The sequence below is a fragment of the Pelmatolapia mariae genome, linkage group LG15 (assembly GCF_036321145.2).
Source record: "Pelmatolapia mariae isolate MD_Pm_ZW linkage group LG15, Pm_UMD_F_2, whole genome shotgun sequence".
In the NCBI taxonomy this organism is placed as follows: Eukaryota; Metazoa; Chordata; class Actinopteri; order Cichliformes; family Cichlidae; genus Pelmatolapia; species Pelmatolapia mariae.
In genome coordinates, this window is record NC_086240.1 from 22,399,328 (window position 1) to 22,419,957 (window position 20,630).

General features: G+C 38.9%; 1 protein-coding gene across 1 annotated transcript; it reads left to right on the forward strand.

The window, feature by feature from the left end:
• The first annotated feature begins 972 nt into the window (after nucleotides 1–972).
• On the forward strand, nucleotides 973–20,622 carry plg (plasminogen). The gene is made up of 19 exons (XM_063495667.1): nucleotides 973–1,021; nucleotides 2,990–3,125; nucleotides 4,926–5,032; nucleotides 5,340–5,454; nucleotides 5,539–5,678; nucleotides 5,928–6,048; nucleotides 6,153–6,271; nucleotides 7,168–7,330; nucleotides 8,216–8,340; nucleotides 8,438–8,597; nucleotides 9,797–9,978; nucleotides 10,082–10,230; nucleotides 10,317–10,410; nucleotides 10,694–10,808; nucleotides 11,427–11,501; nucleotides 11,600–11,740; nucleotides 17,981–18,087; nucleotides 19,085–19,230; nucleotides 20,461–20,622. The coding sequence occupies exons 1-19, from the start codon at nucleotides 973–975 to the stop codon at nucleotides 20,620–20,622; spliced, it is 2,406 nt and encodes an 801-aa protein (XP_063351737.1).
• The last annotated feature ends 8 nt before the right edge of the window (nucleotides 20,623–20,630 follow it).

Below are 20,630 nucleotides of genomic sequence, written 5' to 3' on the forward strand. Positions count from 1 at the left end.
CAACTAAAACCTATTGCAGCAAACCAAAAAGTTCAACTCAAACAGGGCTTAAAAAGGAAGTATTGCTGAGTGAATTAAAAATTGAAGGATAATTTAAAAAATGAGAGATAATTTTAGCAATATTGTTTAATTATGAAACTACAATAAATGTGTCACAAATGTCTTTGTTCCTCAGTTTGCAAACACATGAAGAATAACATGGTACTGATGCTTCATTTAGACTGGGTTGTCTAGTTAAGTGTGAACGACCTGCCTTCAGAAAGTGTTTAGTTTTGCTCCTGACAACTCGTTATTAATATTAACTTTATAAAAACATATAGATTAACTCAAACTACTAAAGACTAAACCAAAAATAAAAGTAAAAATAAAAGTAAACATTCTCAATAATGAAAACTAAACTGCAATGAGCAAATCCACTCTGTGAACTAACTGAATTAAACTGAATTAAAATTGTTATTGCTCTAATTCAAAGCTTAAGTAATGCTGTGCTTAAAACAAAGAGCATAACTGGAATACAAAAGAAGACACAAACCCTCACATGACATCTAAAGAAGTCAGAGTTTAGGAGTAGTTTTTTTTTAAACCTTATGTGATTGGCAGAAGGCTGATCATTACATCCAACAACAGATAAACCCTCCAAGTTCTCTCTCCACTCTCTAACCAATGTTGTTTAATAACTAAATAAAACTGGGAATTAAACAGCACTTGGTGAAGCTGAAAATATTTAACAATATGCAACACATAATTGAAAATGAAATGCTGTGCTTTTTTTTGTGATGCAATGATTTTGCTTGTGCTCATAAACAAGGATTTTGACCAGCAGCTCTTTTGCTGTCCTTGTTGGGACAATGATTAACAAATAATTGAATTGCCCTATTTGTCCCCCCGACATGGTAAAAGAAGCCCAATAATATACCACGAGGTGTCTCTTTGAGTTAGTTGATGATGAACTGCTAGTTTTTGGGTCTCACCATGGGCCTGTACATAGCAGCTTTCCTCCTGGGAGCCTTGATCTCCACTGGTAAGTGGTACAACTACTATAGGGCATGTAAAGATGATTTTTCTTGTTATTTGTTTAGCTCTGTTTTCTTACATTTAAAAGATAAACAAGGTTTGAGGTCTAAACCCTTACAGCACAAGGCAATGACTGACTAGCACTGTTTCCTCCTTCAGATGACGAAGAATAAAAATAACTCAGCCAAGGTAGAAAAATATATCCTCATTAGTTAAAACAGGTCTAATCCAAATTAATACAGAATTTGTTTAAATGTGGGTTTTTGGAATAAGATCAGGTAGTGCAATGAAGGTTTTTTTTTTTTTTACATTTACATTTTGGTTTACATTTAGTTTAAATAATGGACAAATTTAAAGTGCTAAATTCTTAGAATGCAACAATAACACTAGTAAATATTTTTCTCTCTCTTTTACATTTCATATGCCAGAAATAACTCGGCCAAATAAGAAGCACAGAGCCACATTTTTTTCTAGTAATTGCAGATAATTCTGTGTTATTTAGTTTATAAAGGGCCAAAAAGGTGTGTAAGTAGTGTGTAGGATGACTTTGTAATCATGTTGTAGCCTGTACACTGGTTCCTTTTAGTCAGATGACGTAAAATGGATTGTTTGGCTACACGATTTCCCGATAAACCCTCTGATCAGCAACCTTGACTGGCTGACTGGACAAAACCTGCTTATTGACAAAGAATATATACTCTCTTTTAAAATGTAACCTTTGGGTACATCACAAAAAGGACAGTTAGTCATGTTAGATCGCTGTTTAGTAATAATATTATTTACCTGCTGCGCAAGGTGGAAAAGAAAAAAAAGAACTTTATGTAAAATTAAGTCTGACAGCATTTGTATTTTGCTGTTATGAGAACTGCTAGATTTGTAATGAAATGTATCTAATAGCAACAGATGATAAGTCCAATAGCACTCTTGATGTGGGAGTCTAAAGGTGACTTGCACTTTGGGTTTTATATAGATCTAACAAATAAGAAATGTTGAGCTTTCGAGATGCTGGTTTTGTTCCCTTCCACCCGTATGTTTCCTTGTATTATTACTAATTTCCCAAATTTAGCAGATTTCCTAAAATGTGTTCCTAAGTGTATTGCATTCATTTTTATGTTAGTTTAATGAGTTAATAAACAAAGATTTAACTTATGTGTCCAACCCAGTGATTTTATAAGACTCATCCCAATCACACAACTTCCATTTTTCCTTTTACTCCTTTATACACGTAAGTCTAGCTAACATTTCTATGACTCCAGAGTCCACTGCCTACAGCCTATGACAGTGAAAAAGCTTCAATCCCAAAGACCTGATTGAATAATAACTGAATATATAAAAAGTTTTTTTTTAATTATTATTATTTTGTTGTATCTTATTAATAATAATAATAATAATAATAATAGTTGTTATTATTATTATTATTATTAGCTTGCATGTGCAACTTACAACACTGTTGTTTCACATCATCTTCATCATCATCATCATCATCATCATCACAGAGATCACTTTTTAAGATATGACCTAAGTATTTCACTTTACTCCTCACATCCAAAACTTTGTCAGCTAAATAAAAGGGTGGAAAGCATTTTTTCCTCCTTAGTTGTAGCAATCACAATAACTCACTCGTTTTAGGGTTAAAAGCAATATTATACTGGGGACTATAACTAGCACAGACTCTAAGTCCCTGCTTCAAACCAGCACTGTAGGGAAACAAAATGAGCCAAATCATCAGTATACATTAAATGATTAATAAGAAGGTTACCCACCATACACGCAGTCTTACATTTATTTTACACAACAGAAAGATCATCGAGATACAAATTGAATATAATAGAATAGATAGATTCTTTTGTTTTATATTTTAAAAACTGAAATGTAAAGTCAGGTTTTACTCATCTTTAAGCCACACAACAAAGAAAACATTGATAAATGATGTAACTGGTTTTTGTTTTGTTTTTTTGGATGTGACTGATTGCAGTTGGTGGCAATGACGTGGAAGGCTACTCCAAAACTGAAGGTGCATGGATTATCTCACTGAATAAACGAACGTATTCAGTTAACACTGTGGCTGACTGTGCCACCAAATGTAACACTGAAACATCTTTCACATGCAAGTAAGTTCACATCTCATTTCGTTCTGTGGATCAAAATGCTGCATATATACAGAAACGGTATGTATATACAAGTACAGTTTTTTCCAGTTTTAGCTCCTAGTCCTGCCATTATCCATAGGGCTGCATTTTACCCTCTACATCTGCTCCAGTTGTTCCTTTAGCTCCTGGTGGTTTTCAGTTTTCTTGTGCGCCTTCTTCCTTATGTTGCTCTGCACTGGGATTGCCATATCTATCACAACTGTTCCTCATCATTATCTATCTTCAGATGTATTTGTGGATGCTCCATGATTCAGGTTGTGGCTGTGACACTCATTAATCCTTACACTCTTTGCACTGCTTGTAGAACCTGAAGGTGCCTCACAATGCAAGGTGGAGACCCCCATGCACTGTGAGAAGTTTTTGTTTCTTGACATCAGCTGCATCTATTGCCTTCTGTGGCCAGTGTATTGTTCACACTGGGGATCTGATGACCAGTAAGCCTTATGTATTATTGACTGGGATCTTATTCCTACCGCCTTGTACAGTGCAGGAACTCTAATATGGATGTGTGAAGAATTGAGTTTGTAGGTTGTCAATCCAGGCGGTGTTCAGGGTGGTCTGCGTAGTTGTAAAGTTCTGTGGTGCAGCTCTATAGACCAGGAGCTGATTCTTCTGCTGTCAGTTGTTATTTCCAATGCCTTTCTGAGCTATTCTTGTGTATTGACTCATGTTTCTACTCAGTTTAGTTGCTATGATGCTTGAGAGGAGTTTTCGTGTGTCTATGGAAGGTTGCTGTGTTCTGGTCTTACTGTAGGTCCACCAGCCACTTGGCATTGGTGTGGTGTGGCACCTCTTTCTCACAGAGTTCTGTCAGTATTGTTCAGTTTCAACTCTGGGTGGGTCTGGCCCATGTTATTATTCTCTTGTAGTTCAGAGTACGTCCTGGATGGATCTTTGGAGAATAGGCCATTTATTCACTTGGCAGCTGCTTCTCTAGTAGATCTCTTCAGTCTAGTCGCCAAAGCCACAAGCCTTTGTTTGACAGTTTCTAGAGCCTTAGTTATGGACATCTTGCTGTCCCTCTTATTCATTCAGGACTTGTCTCTCATGACATTTTTCTTAACCTCACTTCTTAACATTTGTCCGGACTTCCTTGATTTTGGCTTTTTTTTTTCTCCACCGGAGACTTCCTCTACTTGCATCCTTGATCTTATATCCAGGTGCTTCTAAGATTACTGTGGCAGTGGATATGAGCTCATCATCCCCATAATCAGTGATGCTGATGGTGGGGATGGGGTATAAAGCAATGTCACAACATCACATCTGCAAGCATCTCCTCTGATGGGACTGTTTGCCAAGAGACTCATGCTTTTGCTTGGGTGGCTACCTTGGCTACTTACTTTCTCAGTTCAGTAGATGCATCTGCCATTGCAGCTGGCTGGGCACCATTTAGCTTGGGTTCACTGCTCTCTTCTACGAGGGTTGGCTCAATATTTCCATACTGCTCACTGCTGTTCCCATTGTGCTGTAGACTCTGGATGTCAAGCTTTGATAACAGCTTCTCTTGATGTTGATAAACTGAGCAACTAGGTGCTTCTTGGTAAGTGTCAGTATTGGCTTTCTCCTCATCCATAGTTCCCACACGAGCTGCATAATCCCTCTTAGTGGGTTAGATGTCATAGTAGGTTTCTATTAATACCATATTATCAATCCTTGTCCATGTATGTTCCAGTGGCCACCTCAACACCTAATGTGTACATAACTTAGATTTGTATAGCACCTTTCAAGAAACCAAACAACACTTCATTTTTTTCCATGCAGGTCTTTTATCTATAACGAAAAGGACCAAGAGTGTTGGACAACAGCAGCAAACTCTAAAACAGACAATGTCTTTCGCAGAAGCAGCACAGCTTTATATGAAAAAAATGGTAATGATCCTCATTTTTCTAATAATAATAATACTAACACTAAAGCTTCTGTTTTCATGTTGTCCTTTCTGTCAGCTACAGTGACTAGTCTATTCTAGTTTACATGTTTTTTGTTTCCAATGCTTTTTGGTGACATTGTAGTTAATATTATAAACACAGCAGAGGACTGAAAGTTAAACACTGCTGTAATTTAATTTAGTTTCGTAAAACATCACAGAACTCAGATCAGATAAATTATGTACTATAAAAAATGTGTCATTAACATCAATAAATCTATTTTTCCTTTTCTTTTTCTTTTCTTTTCTAGCATATCTTCTGGAGTGTGTAAATGGAATAGGAAGAGATTACAGAGGAACAAAGTCCAGAACAACAACAGGAAAGATCTGTCAAAGATGGGACTCAAGCTACCCACACAGGCCAAAGTGTGTGTTTGCATTTGATTTTACATCATCATTTCATATCCTTCTATAGCTTTGTGAAATTTGTCCTTAATGTGTCTGCTGCAGTTTCATGCCGCAGAGCCACCCACAAGCAGATCTGGACTCCAACTTCTGCAGAAACCCTGATGGGGACAGCAATGGACCGTGGTGTTACACTACTGATACTAACACCCGCTGGGAGCACTGCAACGTACCCAGCTGCTCTGGTAAGATTCATAAATCTCTCTGTGTTTGTTGTGTTGTGTTTTGTTTTATTTCGCCAATATACATGTCTAATTGTCCTCTAGCAGCCATTTCTCTTTCAATTATCGCCATTTGGTTTTTAAAGTATTTAATGTAGCTAATATGTGAAATCTAGCCACTATACAATGTTCTGAAATACTGATATACGATATGGAAGAACAGTAATTATCATGCTATGATATTTCAGATAAATCAGTGTTTTTCCTTCACAGAGGAATGTATGGTCTGCAATGGTGAGAATTACAGAGGAAAAATCTCCACCACTGAAAACGGCTTCACCTGCCAACGCTGGGACTCCCAGAAACCTCACAACCATGGCTACAATCCTAGCACGTAAGACAACATGAGCAAAATTTCAGTGAGCTTGTTGTGGACATTGAAAACATTTTCCAGAAGCTACGCTAAAGCTTAAATACTGCTGCTTATGCTTTGTTGAGTCTTCCACAAAAGTATCTGGAGGAGAACTACTGCAGAAACCCAGATGGAGATCCCCGACCATGGTGCTTCACCACCAGCCCATCCAAACGGTGGGACTTCTGCTCCATACCGCGCTGCAGTAAGTCCTCACGTTTAATGAGGATAAAAATTTCACAATATTGGAAAATTTAGTGCACCACTGATGTTTGTCGCCAGACCCCAGAGGTGCTCTATTGTATTGACATTTGATAGCTGTTGAGGCCATTTAAGTAGTCGACTCAATATCAGCTGTAAGAAACCAGTCTGTAATTATTTGAGCTTTGTAACAATGGTGTGTTATCTTGCTGGAACCAACCATGTTAAGAAGTGTACACTGTGATCATAGGGAGAGCGACATGTTCAGAAAAAAAAAATTCTCCAGTTTGATCATTAGTTTGAACTTCAGTAGGTCACACTGACCATATCTGTATGCTTAAATGCGTTGTGTTGCTGCCATGTGATTGGCAAATTATTTCTCTTAACAAGCAACATAATGCACTGCGTACTCTGTTGTATACCTAGGGGACTGCCTGTTTAACCCCATTTCCTGTACAGAACCAATGAAAACTGGCTCTATATTCATTTCATATTCGTTTCATTGATTTCAGAAAATCAATTTAAATACAAAATTCCAAAAAATATTTTAACAGAAAAGTTCAAACATTTAATACGGGTTTCCTTTTTTGATGTCAACCTCAAATGCACCTGCAGTTTCTAGACAACAATGTAAACAAAGCAGTCAGAAATCCATGTTGAATGAATATTTCTGTTCAAAGCAGCATCACCCACTGCCAGAACCCACCAGCTTTAAAAGTACAAGTCAGTGGAAATATAACAGAAACAGAATTGAAATATGTAAAAACAATAAATCTTTTTTATAGCATCTTTCAGAATCGAGTTTAAAACATGCTTTTTACAGATAATAAAGAGAGTGCAGATGTTTGACATCTTTTTTTCTGACTTCTCTATACAATCCATCTTGTCTTCTTTTCTCAGCTACTGAACCTCCCACCATCATCCCAGAGGTGGACTGTGTCACCAATCAAGGTTTAGCATACCGAGGGACAATTGCTGTAACTGAGACTGGCAAAACGTGCCAGAGCTGGTCAGCTCAGACGCCACAAATACACAACCGAACTCCACAAAACTATCCCTGCAAGTAAGAGCTGAACCTGAAACCAGTGTCAGCCCTTAGTGATTTAATATGGTGAACAAAATATTAGTGGCACAGTTCAACTTTTTCATAGCTTTTAGATCTATTGTGGAACTTCATGATCCACATGATAAAGGAAAATGAGAGAGAGGAGGGCAGTAAGTGAATAAGGAAGCTCAGAGAAATAGAAACAAAGAAATGAAGGCAGCTATGAAAGAGGATAAAGAGTGGAAAGGCATTTAGTCCAGATATCATACCTACTGAGTTATGGAGAGGCCTAGGGAGAGAGGGCAGCTTAGTTTTCAACCAGATTGTTTAACACAAACGATCGAGAGTAAAAGGTTGCCTGAGGAATGGAGAAGAAGTTTACTGGTACTAATTTTTAAGATCAAGGATGATGGGCAGAACTATAGCAGCTGCAGTGGCGTAAGGTTGATCAGCCATTTCATGAAGCTATGGGAAAGGGCTAGGTTAAGAAGAGAGTTGAGGATCAGTCAGCAGCAGTATGGCTTCATGCTGTGAAAGAGCACTGTGAATGGGATGTTGCTACAGAAACCATGCTGCTGAGAGAGGAACAGTCATCCTGTATATCAGATACTCAGCACTATCACCAAATTTCTGAAAAAATTTAAAACTGGAACTTAAAAATTAATTTTTGTATTATTTCCATTGTCAGTGTAAACAATCCACCATTGACAAACTGAGTTAGAATGGTTTGAACTGTGGAGTATGACCACTGTGCTTGTACTAAAAAGAAAAAAAAAAGAAGAATGTCTATTGTTGACTCTTACTCAATTTTTGGTTTTGGTTTAAGGACCCTGGTAAAAGTATCACATGAAATCTGAAAGACGATCACGCATTTTTGTGTTTTTCTGTGTTTATCTTTGTCAGAGGTCTAGACAATAACCACTGTCGCAACCCTGACAATGAAAGGAGGCCCTGGTGCTACACAACTGACCCTGACACTCGCTGGGAGTACTGCAATGTGACACGGTGTGGGAATGAAGCTGCACCAGGTATAATATTAGTCAACTTATTCCTTCTTTTAAAGTCAGCTTCATCTTCTCAAAATGTAGCCAGGAATTTTCTTCCTTTCTTTACCTTTTGCTGCAGATGATCCAGTGATCCCCCCAGATGCAGAAGACTGCTATGAAGGGAATGGTTCCAATTATCGGGGCATAACATCAGAGACCATCAGCGGGAAAAAATGTCAGAGATGGAGCTCCATGACTCCTCACAGACATGACAAAACTCCAGAGGTCTTCCCAAATGCGTAAGGATCAAATACATTTTATACACAGCAGAATTTTATACAGGCAGAAGAGCGTCCTGACATTTTTGAGAAACCTACTGCATAATGACAAAAAATTCCACAATTTGTATAGAGATTAATTATTATACTTTATTTGCAAAACAAGAGATAAGAGACAAAGCCTTAAAAACTGAATCCACACAAGTATTAACAAGTAATTACTGTAAGCAAAGATATTTACCATCTACAAGATGTAAAATGTTAATTATAACAGAATAAAATGGCCTACAGTTCTGAAAAACCCAGATTTTATTCACAATACAACACAGAAAACATAACAACAGCATGTTTACATCTGGGAACTGGAGAGAGCAGTTGTTGGACTTTTGGGAGAGGAATGCTAAGGATTCTAGCTACTCAATAGCCCTGGGTCTTCTTTGGCAAATTTTTCATTTCTTGATGCACAAAATGTTGGTGAAATCCCTCCTTTCCAGATGTGCAAGGTGCCAATTCTATAGGCACTGATTTACCCCGGCACCATCAGAAATGCAGGGCTTTGAACTGAGTGCTGATAACAAGCCTGGAGGGCCCTTATCTGGCCTTGCCTTTTATAAACAGGGATTCTCCAGATTCTCTAAATATTTTGATGATGTTATGTACTATAGATGATGAAATATTGAAAGTCTTCACAATTTTACTCAAGGAATATTATTCTGAAGTTGTGCCACAATTTCTACCACTTGCTTTTCCGTGTTGCTCCTGATAGATTCGAAATGAGTTGTTGATATGTTTCACGAAATAGAAAAATGTCTCAGTTTAAATATTCAGTGTGTTTTCTATGTGCTATTGTAAATAAAATATTGAATTTATCTGGATTGGGATTCATTTTTACAAATCATTTTGTTCTGTTTATAATTAATTTTATAACTTTTCTTTTCTAACTTTTTTCTTCAACTTACTTAAGAACCATAGACAAAACCATTCTGAACACCTACGGTGTTGTAGGTCAAAATATACTGATGACAAATACTCCCTAAAAAAGTTGCAGCTAGAAAGGCTACAAAGGCTAATATTTGTTCTAAGGATGATGTGACACTTGATTTGTTATATGATAAATGAGCCAGCAGAGATTTATAGTCCTCCTGAGGTTTGACTCCAAGAGAAAAAGTACCTTGTTTTGTGGGTCGATATCCTAATGTTCCAGATCTACCTTTCAACAGAGACCTCAGAAGAAATTGGTGCAGGAACCCTGATGGAGACCAAGCTCCTTGGTGTTACACTACAGACCCCACAGTTCGCTGGGAATACTGCAACTTGGAGAAATGCCCTACAAAACCTTCAGGAACCACTCGTCCTCAACCACAAGAGCCCTCCACTAACACCCAGACACCAGCAGAAAGAGGTAAATCAACTTTTTTTTAAATGTGGATTTGCCAACATTTTGCTTGCTTGTCAGTTTGTTTGTCAGTTCTTTCTCTTTTCCTGGTTCTCTGCTGCTGTTTTAGACTGCAAGGTTGGAAATGGAGAAACATACCGAGGTCCAACTTCTGTTACTGTGCTGGGTGTGACCTGCCAGGCGTGGAGCGCTCAGACTCCTCACGAACACAGCAGCTTCACTCCAGAGACTCACCCCAACAAAGGTCTGGAAGGCAATGTAAGTGTGTGGGTGTTGCTATATAAACACTTTGGGGAAAGGGCAGAACTCTAGCCATCTAACTCTCCCCATCTGTCCACTCTCAGAGCTGCAGAAACCCAGACGGTGATGTGAATGGACCATGGTGCTACACTACAGACAGAAACAAAAAATGGGACTACTGCCAAATCTCCGACTGTGGTTTGTATATTCAGTATTCAGTATATTTTATTTGTATTTACAATAATACTTCATCACCATGACTCTACAGTAGCTCAGTCACAACTGCAGACTGCAGTAATAACTCTTGTCAACTCTTTAAGATTCAACAGAATTTCTTTTTGTCCTTCCAATTTTCCTGTGGCTGACAAGGGTGTTAAGACTTCTGTCTATTAATTAATTCCTCAAAACTTGAAGCTAACTTTGCCTTTTTTTGCTTCACTGGTCTTGTGACAATTCATGACAATAAATCATTACCTTGCAGCTGGACTGGAATGTGGAACGCCAGTTGTCAAACCAAAACGCTGTTTTGGTCGTATTGTCGGCGGCTGTGTATCGAAGCCTCACTCATGGCCCTGGCAAATCAGCCTCCGGACCATGTAAGGATATAACACCAAAGAGTTACATTTTTAAAATACTCTGAATTTCCTGAGCAGATATGTAGAGTTATCCAGAAATTTTAATTATTTTGATAGAAAAATATACACAAGTTTTTTTTTTGTTTGCTTGTTTTTTTGTTTAGTTTTTTTGTTTTTGCTTTTTACTGAGGTATTAGGACTGACTAATAATAAAAATGAATTATTAAAATTAAGACTAAAAGTAATATATGCATGAACTAGTTTTTCACCATCACTCTGAGACAAGATATTTCTAATTTTAGAGATATTGTGTAAATGCAGAAAGGCAGTCCTACGTGTTTGTTTAATGAGTGTGTCAAAAATGACTCCAAGATTCTTCACAGTGTTACTGATGGACAAGGTAACACAATCTACATGAAATGTGGTGTCTAACCAAACATGGTGTACCTTGCATGATGAATACAATAACCTTAGATTTAGAAGCATTAAATTAGAGATGATTTATATCAGTTGTCTGATAATTTTCTTTATTTGTCAGTTCACTTTTTACCATTGTTGCCTCTTAATATCTGTATTTTTTGAAGCAAGCTGTTACATTTCATCTGTACATTTTGAACTAAATATCTGTTTTTCTACCAGTACGGGAATCCATTTTTGTGGAGGAACACTGATCCATCCTCAGTGGGTCCTGACTGCTACTCACTGCCTTGAGAGGTCAGAAGAGAGCCACCATTAACACCTAAAATCAAATTCTGCAATAACTCAAATCCTAAATAATTAGTGCCTATGTTTCTACATGTTATACAATATAGGTCAAGCCGCCCTTCATCCTATAAGGTACTCCTGGGTGTCCACACAGAACTCGCCAATGAGCCATCAAAGCAAGAGAGGAGACTTGAGAAAATAGTGAAGGAACCAGCTGGAGCAGACATTGCTTTGCTCAAACTAGAGAGGTCAGTATGGGTCTAATTATCCCTGATCAACTACAAATAGAAATGGTGTTAAATACTACAGCAATTGGAAAATTGGATCAGTCAAATTCATCCATAAATTTGGTCACTGGACACAACATTTATAACTGTAAGCATAACTGTACAAACAGAATAGTTCAAGATTATTTTATGATTAAATGTCATAATGTGACATGTGCAATATCTCAGTCTTTCCTTGTTCTGTGCAATATTTTTGTCTTAGTGGAATTACCATCCCCATCCTAAATGACCATAACCCCTCCACCCTTATTTAGTCATTATATTATATAACTGCCCTTGTATACAGCCCTACAATGCTTCTGTTTCAGTGTTTCTACACATACACCATGTATATAGTTTACTCACACACACACACACACACACACACACACACACACACACACACACACACACACACACACATATTAATACATATATATTGCTTTTTCTTCTTTTTGTATTGTTTTCTTTACTTTTGCAACTTAGTGGACCTGCTACCCAATTTTGCTGTGCAAGAAACTGCACAATGACAATAAAAGTTCTAAGTTCTAAGTTCTATAATCGCCGTGACATAAGCACCAAATCACAGAAATTCCATTAATGTGGTTCATATTGTAATGTAAAAAACCTATAACAATACAGAGAAAACCCTGACAGCAGTGGTGGAGCGCGGGGGGTGGGGGGGTGGGGGGGGGTGGGGAGGTGGGGGGGGGGGGGGGGGGCTTACTGGGCTTAAGCCCGGGTTGTTTTTTCAGAAGCCCAGGGTCTTTTGGAGTGTAATTTTTTCATAGTTAGAAGCCTGACTGACAACTGTATAAAACAAAAACTACACACAATATTCAAAGCACTGCGGGAATTTACGACTGTGCGTAAATCCCCCCTAATATTGGTATGATCCGAGCTCAGACACTAAGCGACTGAGCGAGGGGGGAGCTGCTGCCTGTGAGTTTGCTGTTGGAGAAGCGCAGCCAGGCAGACAGAGGAGAACTGAAGTTTGACCAGGTACCAAAGCAAATCATTCATACTGTACAAATGATGTAAATATGACGGTGTATCACGAAAGATTGATATCAAACTGATCACTTGACCCATATTACATTACTTGCTCTTCAAGTGAATCAACAAATGGCGAAATGAAAAGCCGAACAACAATGCTGTTTCTTTAGAGAGTCTTAGCTTACATGTGTGTTTATTTCATATTTTCAGTTGTTACCCTCCACGGCTAAATAAATCGGTTTCAGTAATGTACTGATATACAAGAATGGACATAAGGGGCTTCTTTCAAAGAAAAAACTAGTAGATGTTATTTTATATATTATGCTTTGTGTGTTGTTCAGTATATTCTTATGCAAAACAAGAGGAATTTCAATACACAGCAGTATATTCACAGTTTAAACCAGATATTTACATACACTTTATGGAAAACACAAGAACATTTTTTATTGTACAACATCAATTTAGAGTAAACTTGTTTTGTTTTAGATAAATAAATATTGAAATATCTTTTGAATTAGTTAAATGCCAGAATAAAGAGAGACAGAGCTGTCTATTTTTTATCACTTTCATCAAATTTAGGAGTACATATACACTAAGTTTATTGTTAATTAATAAGAAAACTCCAGACGATTCCATTCTGAGCTGAAGAAGCTTCTGATAGGTTAGTAGAGTCCATGTGAGTAAATTGGTGGCACACCTGTGGATGCATATAAGGCAAAACACAGAAAGTGTTTCTTTGACATGGGAAAATCAAGAGATATCAACCAAAACACCAGGAAAAGAATTGTGGACCTCCATAAGTGTGGCTCAATTTTGAATACAATTTGGTGCCATTTACAATTAAGAAATACAGATAGTTTCTCTCTTTACTCTTAAAGTTAACAAATATGTTTTTTATATTTATCAATCTAAAAAAAATAAACATTTAGTCTGATTTGATGTTACAATTAAAAAAGTGTTTGTGTTTTTATCTAAAGAGTATGTAAATATCTGGTTTCAACTGTATATTTGATGATGTGAGTGTTTGGCTTGATTGTCAGCACAAAGAGGGAGAGAGAGGAACAGAGAGGGAGAGAGAGGAACAGAGAGGGAGAGAGAGGAACAGAGAGGGAGATGGAGAATGAGGACAGAACAGAGATGGAACAAGAGCCAGGTGAGACAGATATGTTAGTCAAATGGTTGTTTACCAAAAGTATCACCGTATCATAGGTACTCATGTATCTCGTACCTAGTGTTTCTTTTTAGGTTTGTTATTTTTCAAATTCTATATTTATTAAGTTATGCAGGCTTTTTTGCACAACAAGGCTAAATAATTATATAAACTTTTCTGAATCTAAATAGTGTACTTTGGTAGAATTAAAAAATAAGTGTAGTGCAGGTCTATGATGATTTTTAGTGCTACTATCATCTAGTTCTGATTCTGGTTCTGTCTTGGTTAAGTCCTAAGTAGTCCTGATTTTGAACTGTTGTAGTCCTGTTTTAATTCCGGATCAGTTCTGGGTCTGGTTGAACTGGGGTTTAGTCCGCGTGTCTTGATACAGCCCCGACTTTGTTCTGCCTTGCTGCTTAATTAAAAAACTAGTTTAAGGTGTCTTGCATATGTGATATATATTTTTCCCTATATGAAGTCATTCTTTTTTGAACAAAACTCAAAACAGAGCCAATTTTAGGGCTAAGCCCGGGGGGTATCAAATGTCTGCCTCCGCCTCTGCCTGACAGTTAGATTGTCAGAGTTCCTGGGTCGTTCCAGGGTTCCAGTGTTTTCAGTTCATGTTCACTGTTTATTTTCCACATGTTTCCTTTTCTTGTTTCATTATGTTCTAGCTCTGCTTTCTGTGTCATTAGTCGGATTATGTTCAGCTGTGCTCTCACCTGTCTCCAATCGTCATCATCATTCAGCCTTTGTATTTAGGCTCCTCAGTTTCATCAGTTCAGTGTCTTGTCATTGATGTTGTTAATCCCGTGTGTTCAGTTCAGTCAGCCATCTATCTCCTGCTCTATGTGTCATCCATTCCAATAAACACCATTATCCTGCATCGTGAGTCCTGCGTTTGGGTCCTCTTCCTCTCATCCACACGAAGCCCTGACATAGATGAACCCTTATAAGTAAGCACTGGGCTACAGTAGGTAGGAAAAACTCAATTTTAAAACAAAGAGAGCTCTGGCAGAACCAGACTCAGGGAGGGGCAGCCATCTGCCGCGACCGGCTGGGGTAATGGGGTTGAGACATACTGTTGGCCAGAGTCATTTACTGTATTAGATTACATTATATTGTCCAAGTGGAGATTCTGATTTGGAATGGAACTGTGGGTCTCTGCATCTTCTCCTTTTCTTCATACTTTGGAGATATCCCATCACTGGCTGCTTTATTTTTTGAATTTGCACAGAGTTTGTGCAATTTTGTATATAGGACCACATTGCCCATACACTTGGAAGCTAAGGTGGTTGGACAGCCTTCCCAACGTAGACTTCAAAGCTGTGTGGAATACCATCTAATATTGTTGTCACTTAGAAGAGGCCAAATCTTGTCTCATCACTCATATCCCCTGTGGCCTGGCAGCTATTGTCCCTGAAATAGAGAAAATATTTGAGGGCCTCTCACCGCGCAAGAGGCATCACATCAGCAACATGTGAAATGTGTACAAATCTGTGCACAAATACATGAAATAACATATAATTACACATATCACACTGTCAGCAAAGTCTTCCTCAAAAGTACCCCTTACAGCACAACATTGTGCTGAGGCAACGAAAAGAAAAAGTGGATTTCTAAGCATGCAAAATTTTTAAAAACTTCATAAAATCTAGCAAAAACACTGTCTACATCTTTCACACTTACATGTGTTTTTGATTTGCACTTTATGTCACAGTAAATATTATAACTAGGACACTCTTACCTTCGTACGTCCACCATTTGGTCCTATTGCTTTGTGTCAGAAAAGGATGCCCCATCTTCATGCTTCATAGTGGCCCCCATATGTTATTAGACTGAAATTTGATGCTTGTCGATGTATGAATTATTTATATATGTATATATATATATATATATATACACTCCACGAGCGTCTGGCAGCACAAATGAACCAGCTGCTAGTTAACGAGAGACACCCGGAATGGCTAACCGAAGGTCGGACGGTCCTGATCCCCAAGGACCCCAAGAAGGGACCGGTCCCATCCAACTACCGACCAATAACCTGCCTCAGTACTACATGGAAGCTCCTGTCAGGCATCATATCAGCTAAGATGAACAGGCACATGGGTCAATACATGAGCGGGGCACAGAAAGGGATTGGCAAGAATACCAGAGGCGCAAAACACCAGCTACTGGTAGACAGAACAGTCAGCCGAGACTGCAAGACCAGACTGACCAACCTGTGCACTGCCTGGATTGATTACAAGAAGGCCTATGACTCAATGCCCCACAGCTGGATACTGGAATGCCTAGAATTGTACAAGATCAACAGGACCCTAAGAGCCTTCATCAGGAACTCAATGGGGATGTGGCGTACAACACTAGAGGCCAACTCCAAGCCCATAGCACAAGTCACCATCAAGTGCGGGATCTACCAAGGAGATGCTCTGTCCCCACTGCTGTTCTGCATAGGCCTGAACCCCCTCAGTGAGATCATTAACAAGACTGGCTACGGATACCGACTACGAAACGGAGCGGTTGTCAGCCACCTCCTGTACATGGATGACATCAAGCTGTATGCCAAGAGTGAACGAGACATCGATTCACTGATACACACTACCAGGCTATACAGCAATGACATTGGGATGTCGTTCGGGCTGGAGAAGTGTAGTCGGATGGTAACAAAGAGAGGGAAGGTAGTCAGAACTGAGGGGATTGAACTACCAGAAGGCAACATTGCAGACATAGAGGACAGTTACAAGTACCTGGGGATCCCGCAGGCAAATGGGAACCATGAAGAGGCCGCTAGGAAAGCTGCAACCACCAAGTACCTGCAGAGGGTCAGGCAAGTCCTGAGGAGTCAGCTGAACGGTAAGAACAAGATCCGGGCTATCAACACCTACGCCCTGCCCGTGATCAGGTACCCTGCTGGGGTAATAGGCTGGCCAAAGGAGGAGATAGAAGCCACTGACATAAAGACAAGAAAGCTCCTTACCATGCATGGAGGGTTTCACCCCAAGTCCAGCACCCTGAGGCTGTACGCTAAGCGGAAGGAAGGGGGCCGGGGACTGGTGAGTGTCAGCACCACAGTCCAGGATGAGACAAGAAACATCCACGAATACATCACGAAGATGGCCCCAACTGACAGTGTGCTCAGTGAATACCTTAGGCAGCAGAAACCCAAGAAAGAGGAGGAAGGCGAGGAACCATCATGGAAGGACAGGCCCCTGCACGGTATGTACCACCGGCAGATAGAGGAGGTGGCTGATATCCAGAAATCCTACCAGTGGCTGGACAAAGCTGGACTGAAAGACAGCACAGAGGCACTAATCATGGCAGCACAAGAACAAGCTCTGAGTACAAGATCCATAGAGACTGGGGTCTATCACACCAGGCAAGACCCCAGGTGCAGGCTGTGTAAAGATGCCCCAGAAACAATCCAGCACATAACAGCAGGGTGCAAGATGCTAGCAGGCAAGGCATACATGGAACGCCATAACCAAGTGGCCGGCATAGTGTACAGGAACATCTGTGCCGAGTATAACCTGGAAGTCCCGAGGTCAAAATGGGAGATGCCCCCAAGGGTGATGGAGAATGACCGAGCTAAGATCCTGTGGGACTTCCAGATACAGACGGACAAAATGGTGGTGGCTAACCAACCGGACATAGTGGTGGTGGACAAACAGAAGAAGACGGCCGTAGTGATCGATGTAGCGGTTCCGAATGACAGCAACATCAGAAAGAAGGAACACGAGAAGCTGGAGAAATACCAAGGGCTCAGAGAAGAGCTCGAGAAGATGTGGAGGGTGAAGGTAACGGTGGTCCCCGTGGTAATCGGAGCACTAGGTGCAGTGACTCCCAAGCTAGGCGAGTGGCTCCAGCAGATCCCGGGAACAACATCGGAGATCTCTGTCCAGAAGAGCGCAGTCCTGGGAACAACTAAGATACTGCGCAGGACCCTCAAGCTCCCAGGCCTCTGGTAGAGGACCCGAGCTTGAAGGATAAACCGCCCGCAGGGGCGAGATGGGTGTTTTTTTTTTTTTTATATATATATATATACATATATATATAATATGTTGTGTGTGTGCTTTCAGGCCTGTGCTAATAAACGACAAAGTACAGCCTGCTTGTCTGCCAGAAAAGGACTACATAGTGCCCAGTGGAACAGAGTGTTATGTTACTGGATGGGGAGAGACTCAAGGTAGGTCACATTTATGTGTGGTATTGTCGTTATTTGTGAGAATTATCTGAATTCCCGATCAATTTGTCTGTGCTGTTGTTATATGTTCCGTGGAACTTAAATATTTACATATTGACACCCTCTCCACATACTCCCTATTGAAAAATTGAGGATGAGCTGCTTTTCATTTTGGTTTTTAAAGTCAGGTGTTAATTGCACATCAGGTTGGAACAGTAATCCGCAGAGTCTATTTGGGTTTAAATTCTTTTCTGCCTTCTCTGAGATTTAGGATTTTGGAGTGCCACAGGTGCAAAATGAAAATAAATAAATACATAAATACAATGCAAAGTGTCTGGTTATGTTGTTTAAACCAATTTTTTGCTTTCTAACTCACGATGCATTATAGATAATAAACTTAAAAAACACATTTACAAGCTTTAGAAATTCAACACTGAGCGGATTTATATGAAATACAATCAGGCCTTGTTTTGTAAAATCCTCTGCAAGATGTAATGAAAGCTTTTCACCACAAAGTGGCACTGTTTAACCAAAGTGTTTTTACTTAGCCCAACCAGCACTTTAAACTTCGGACTGAAATAATTTTGTACTCCTACCTTACAGGACAACTTATAAACAATGCTTCTGTGTTTAGTTTTAAAAATAAGTTTGTGATCTTTTAACTATACCCCACATAATTATTATGTACAAATGTTATGTAAACTCTGGCTTGAATGGTGCTGGTACTATATGTCGCTTTAAAACACAATGCACAGGTGCCTTGGACATAACATTGTAGCTGTTTAATCATTTATAGAATGCTTTCCACTTTGTTCAAACAAAGTAGCTTTTTTAAGAAAAAATTACCTTTAAGGAGACATAAAGACCAGTGCAATAGAACCAACATACAAAAAGTTGATAATAGCATTCATTTTTATGCAAACAACAGCCACTGTAAATGGTTTAGAACATGTCTTATCATAATGACAAGGAGGATAACCGCTGAGAATTGTGTCTGCAGGTACGGGAGGTGACGGCACCCTTAAGGAAGCTGGTTTCCCTGTGATTGAGAATAGGGTCTGCAATCGCCCAGCATACCTGAACGGCAGAGTCAAAGATCATGAGATGTGTGCTGGAAATATCGAGGGAGGAACAGACAGCTGCCAGGTACAATTTTTTTTAATATGTTTACAGTATAACAGTTCACCATAAGATTTCATAATGTTATAGTACTTTTGATTTAGAAGTTCTTTCAACAATCAACTATTAAACTAACACCAAATTAAAAGTTGTTCTAAAATATTAGAAAATTGTAGACTGATAAATTAAAGCTACCAAAATCAAACAATTTTAAATCAAACATTCAAACCAGGAAAAATTTGATTTTACAAACATGTTAAAGTTTTTTGAGTCCTCTGTTATCACACACAGAAAAATTAATCTAATCAACACTAGACAGATGTTTGAACTTCTTTTATCTGTTATGCATGTAAAATTTCCATATTAACAGTAAAAATTTAGATGGTTATTTAGAGGAGTTAAATCGAGATAGAAAGAACTGTGATGACAATGAGTACCTGATGGTTGTTTTAGTAACTGTAATATTGACTAAACATTTCTCTGATACCTGCTTGAATTAAACCTCCACTTATATGTAGCATTGATTAAACATGGAAAAAGTGACACAATATTAAAATAATATTAACATGAATGTGTTTTGTGGCACACTCATGTTATCAGTGATCTTTAGTTCTGGGGTGTCAAACATAACGCACAGGGGCCAGAATAGTCCTGATGAAGACTCAAATCCAACCCACTGGACAACGGTAGAAAATGTGAAGGAGTGTATCAATTCTGAATTTTTAACAGTAATTTAATAAGACTGCTCACCCCCATTGCCATTCATAGTACACCAACATAATGTTCTAACAGGAACAAGTAAATAAGAGGAAGGTTCCCGTTTAAGGTCTAGAGTAAATTCTGTAATTTTACTAATTTATTATTTTTTCATTTTTTATTTTATTTTATTGATTTACTGGTCTGACCTGCCTAAAAGGTAAAAGGAGTTTGATTTAGCACGACATCGTAATGTAACTTAGAAACCGCTGTTCTGATCAGATTTGTCTTCTTTTGATGTTCTGATCAAGTCAAATATGTTAAATAAATCTTACTATCCCACTTTTTCAATCATATGTATATAGTCAACAACCAATAGATGTGCTATTTCCAATCCCTGAATTAGTCTTCTGTTATATTTTTTAAATGAGCCACTGGCCAAACAATTCCTCTGTTTCTTCTCTGTTAGTTTTGCCAGCAGTTAACCTCAACGGCATCAAAAGCAGCTAGTGTGTGAATTGAACAGTAAAATATATGTGTGTGTGTGTTTTCTCCTTATAGGGTGACAGCGGTGGTCCTCTGGTGTGTTATGCGCAAAACAGGTTTGTCTTGCAGGGTGTCACATCGTGGGGTCTGGGCTGTGCCAATGCCATGAAACCTGGCGTCTACGCTCGAGTGTCTAAGTTTGTGGACTGGATAGACAGAACCATCAAAACCAACTAAACTGCAAT

What these genes read in the sequence shown, in the direction of transcription:
- plg (XM_063495667.1), top strand. Translation starts at nt 973, where the DNA reads ATGGGCCTGTACATAGCAGCTTTCCTCCTGGGAGCCTTGATCTCCACT. An exon ending in AGCTTTATATGAAAAAAATG is followed by an intron (nt 5,033 to 5,339) that starts GTAATGATCCTC and finishes TTTCTTTTCTAG; the next exon opens with CATATCTTCTGGAGTGTGTA. An exon ending in CAACGTACCCAGCTGCTCTG is followed by an intron (nt 5,679 to 5,927) that starts GTAAGATTCATA and finishes TTTCCTTCACAG; the next exon opens with AGGAATGTATGGTCTGCAAT.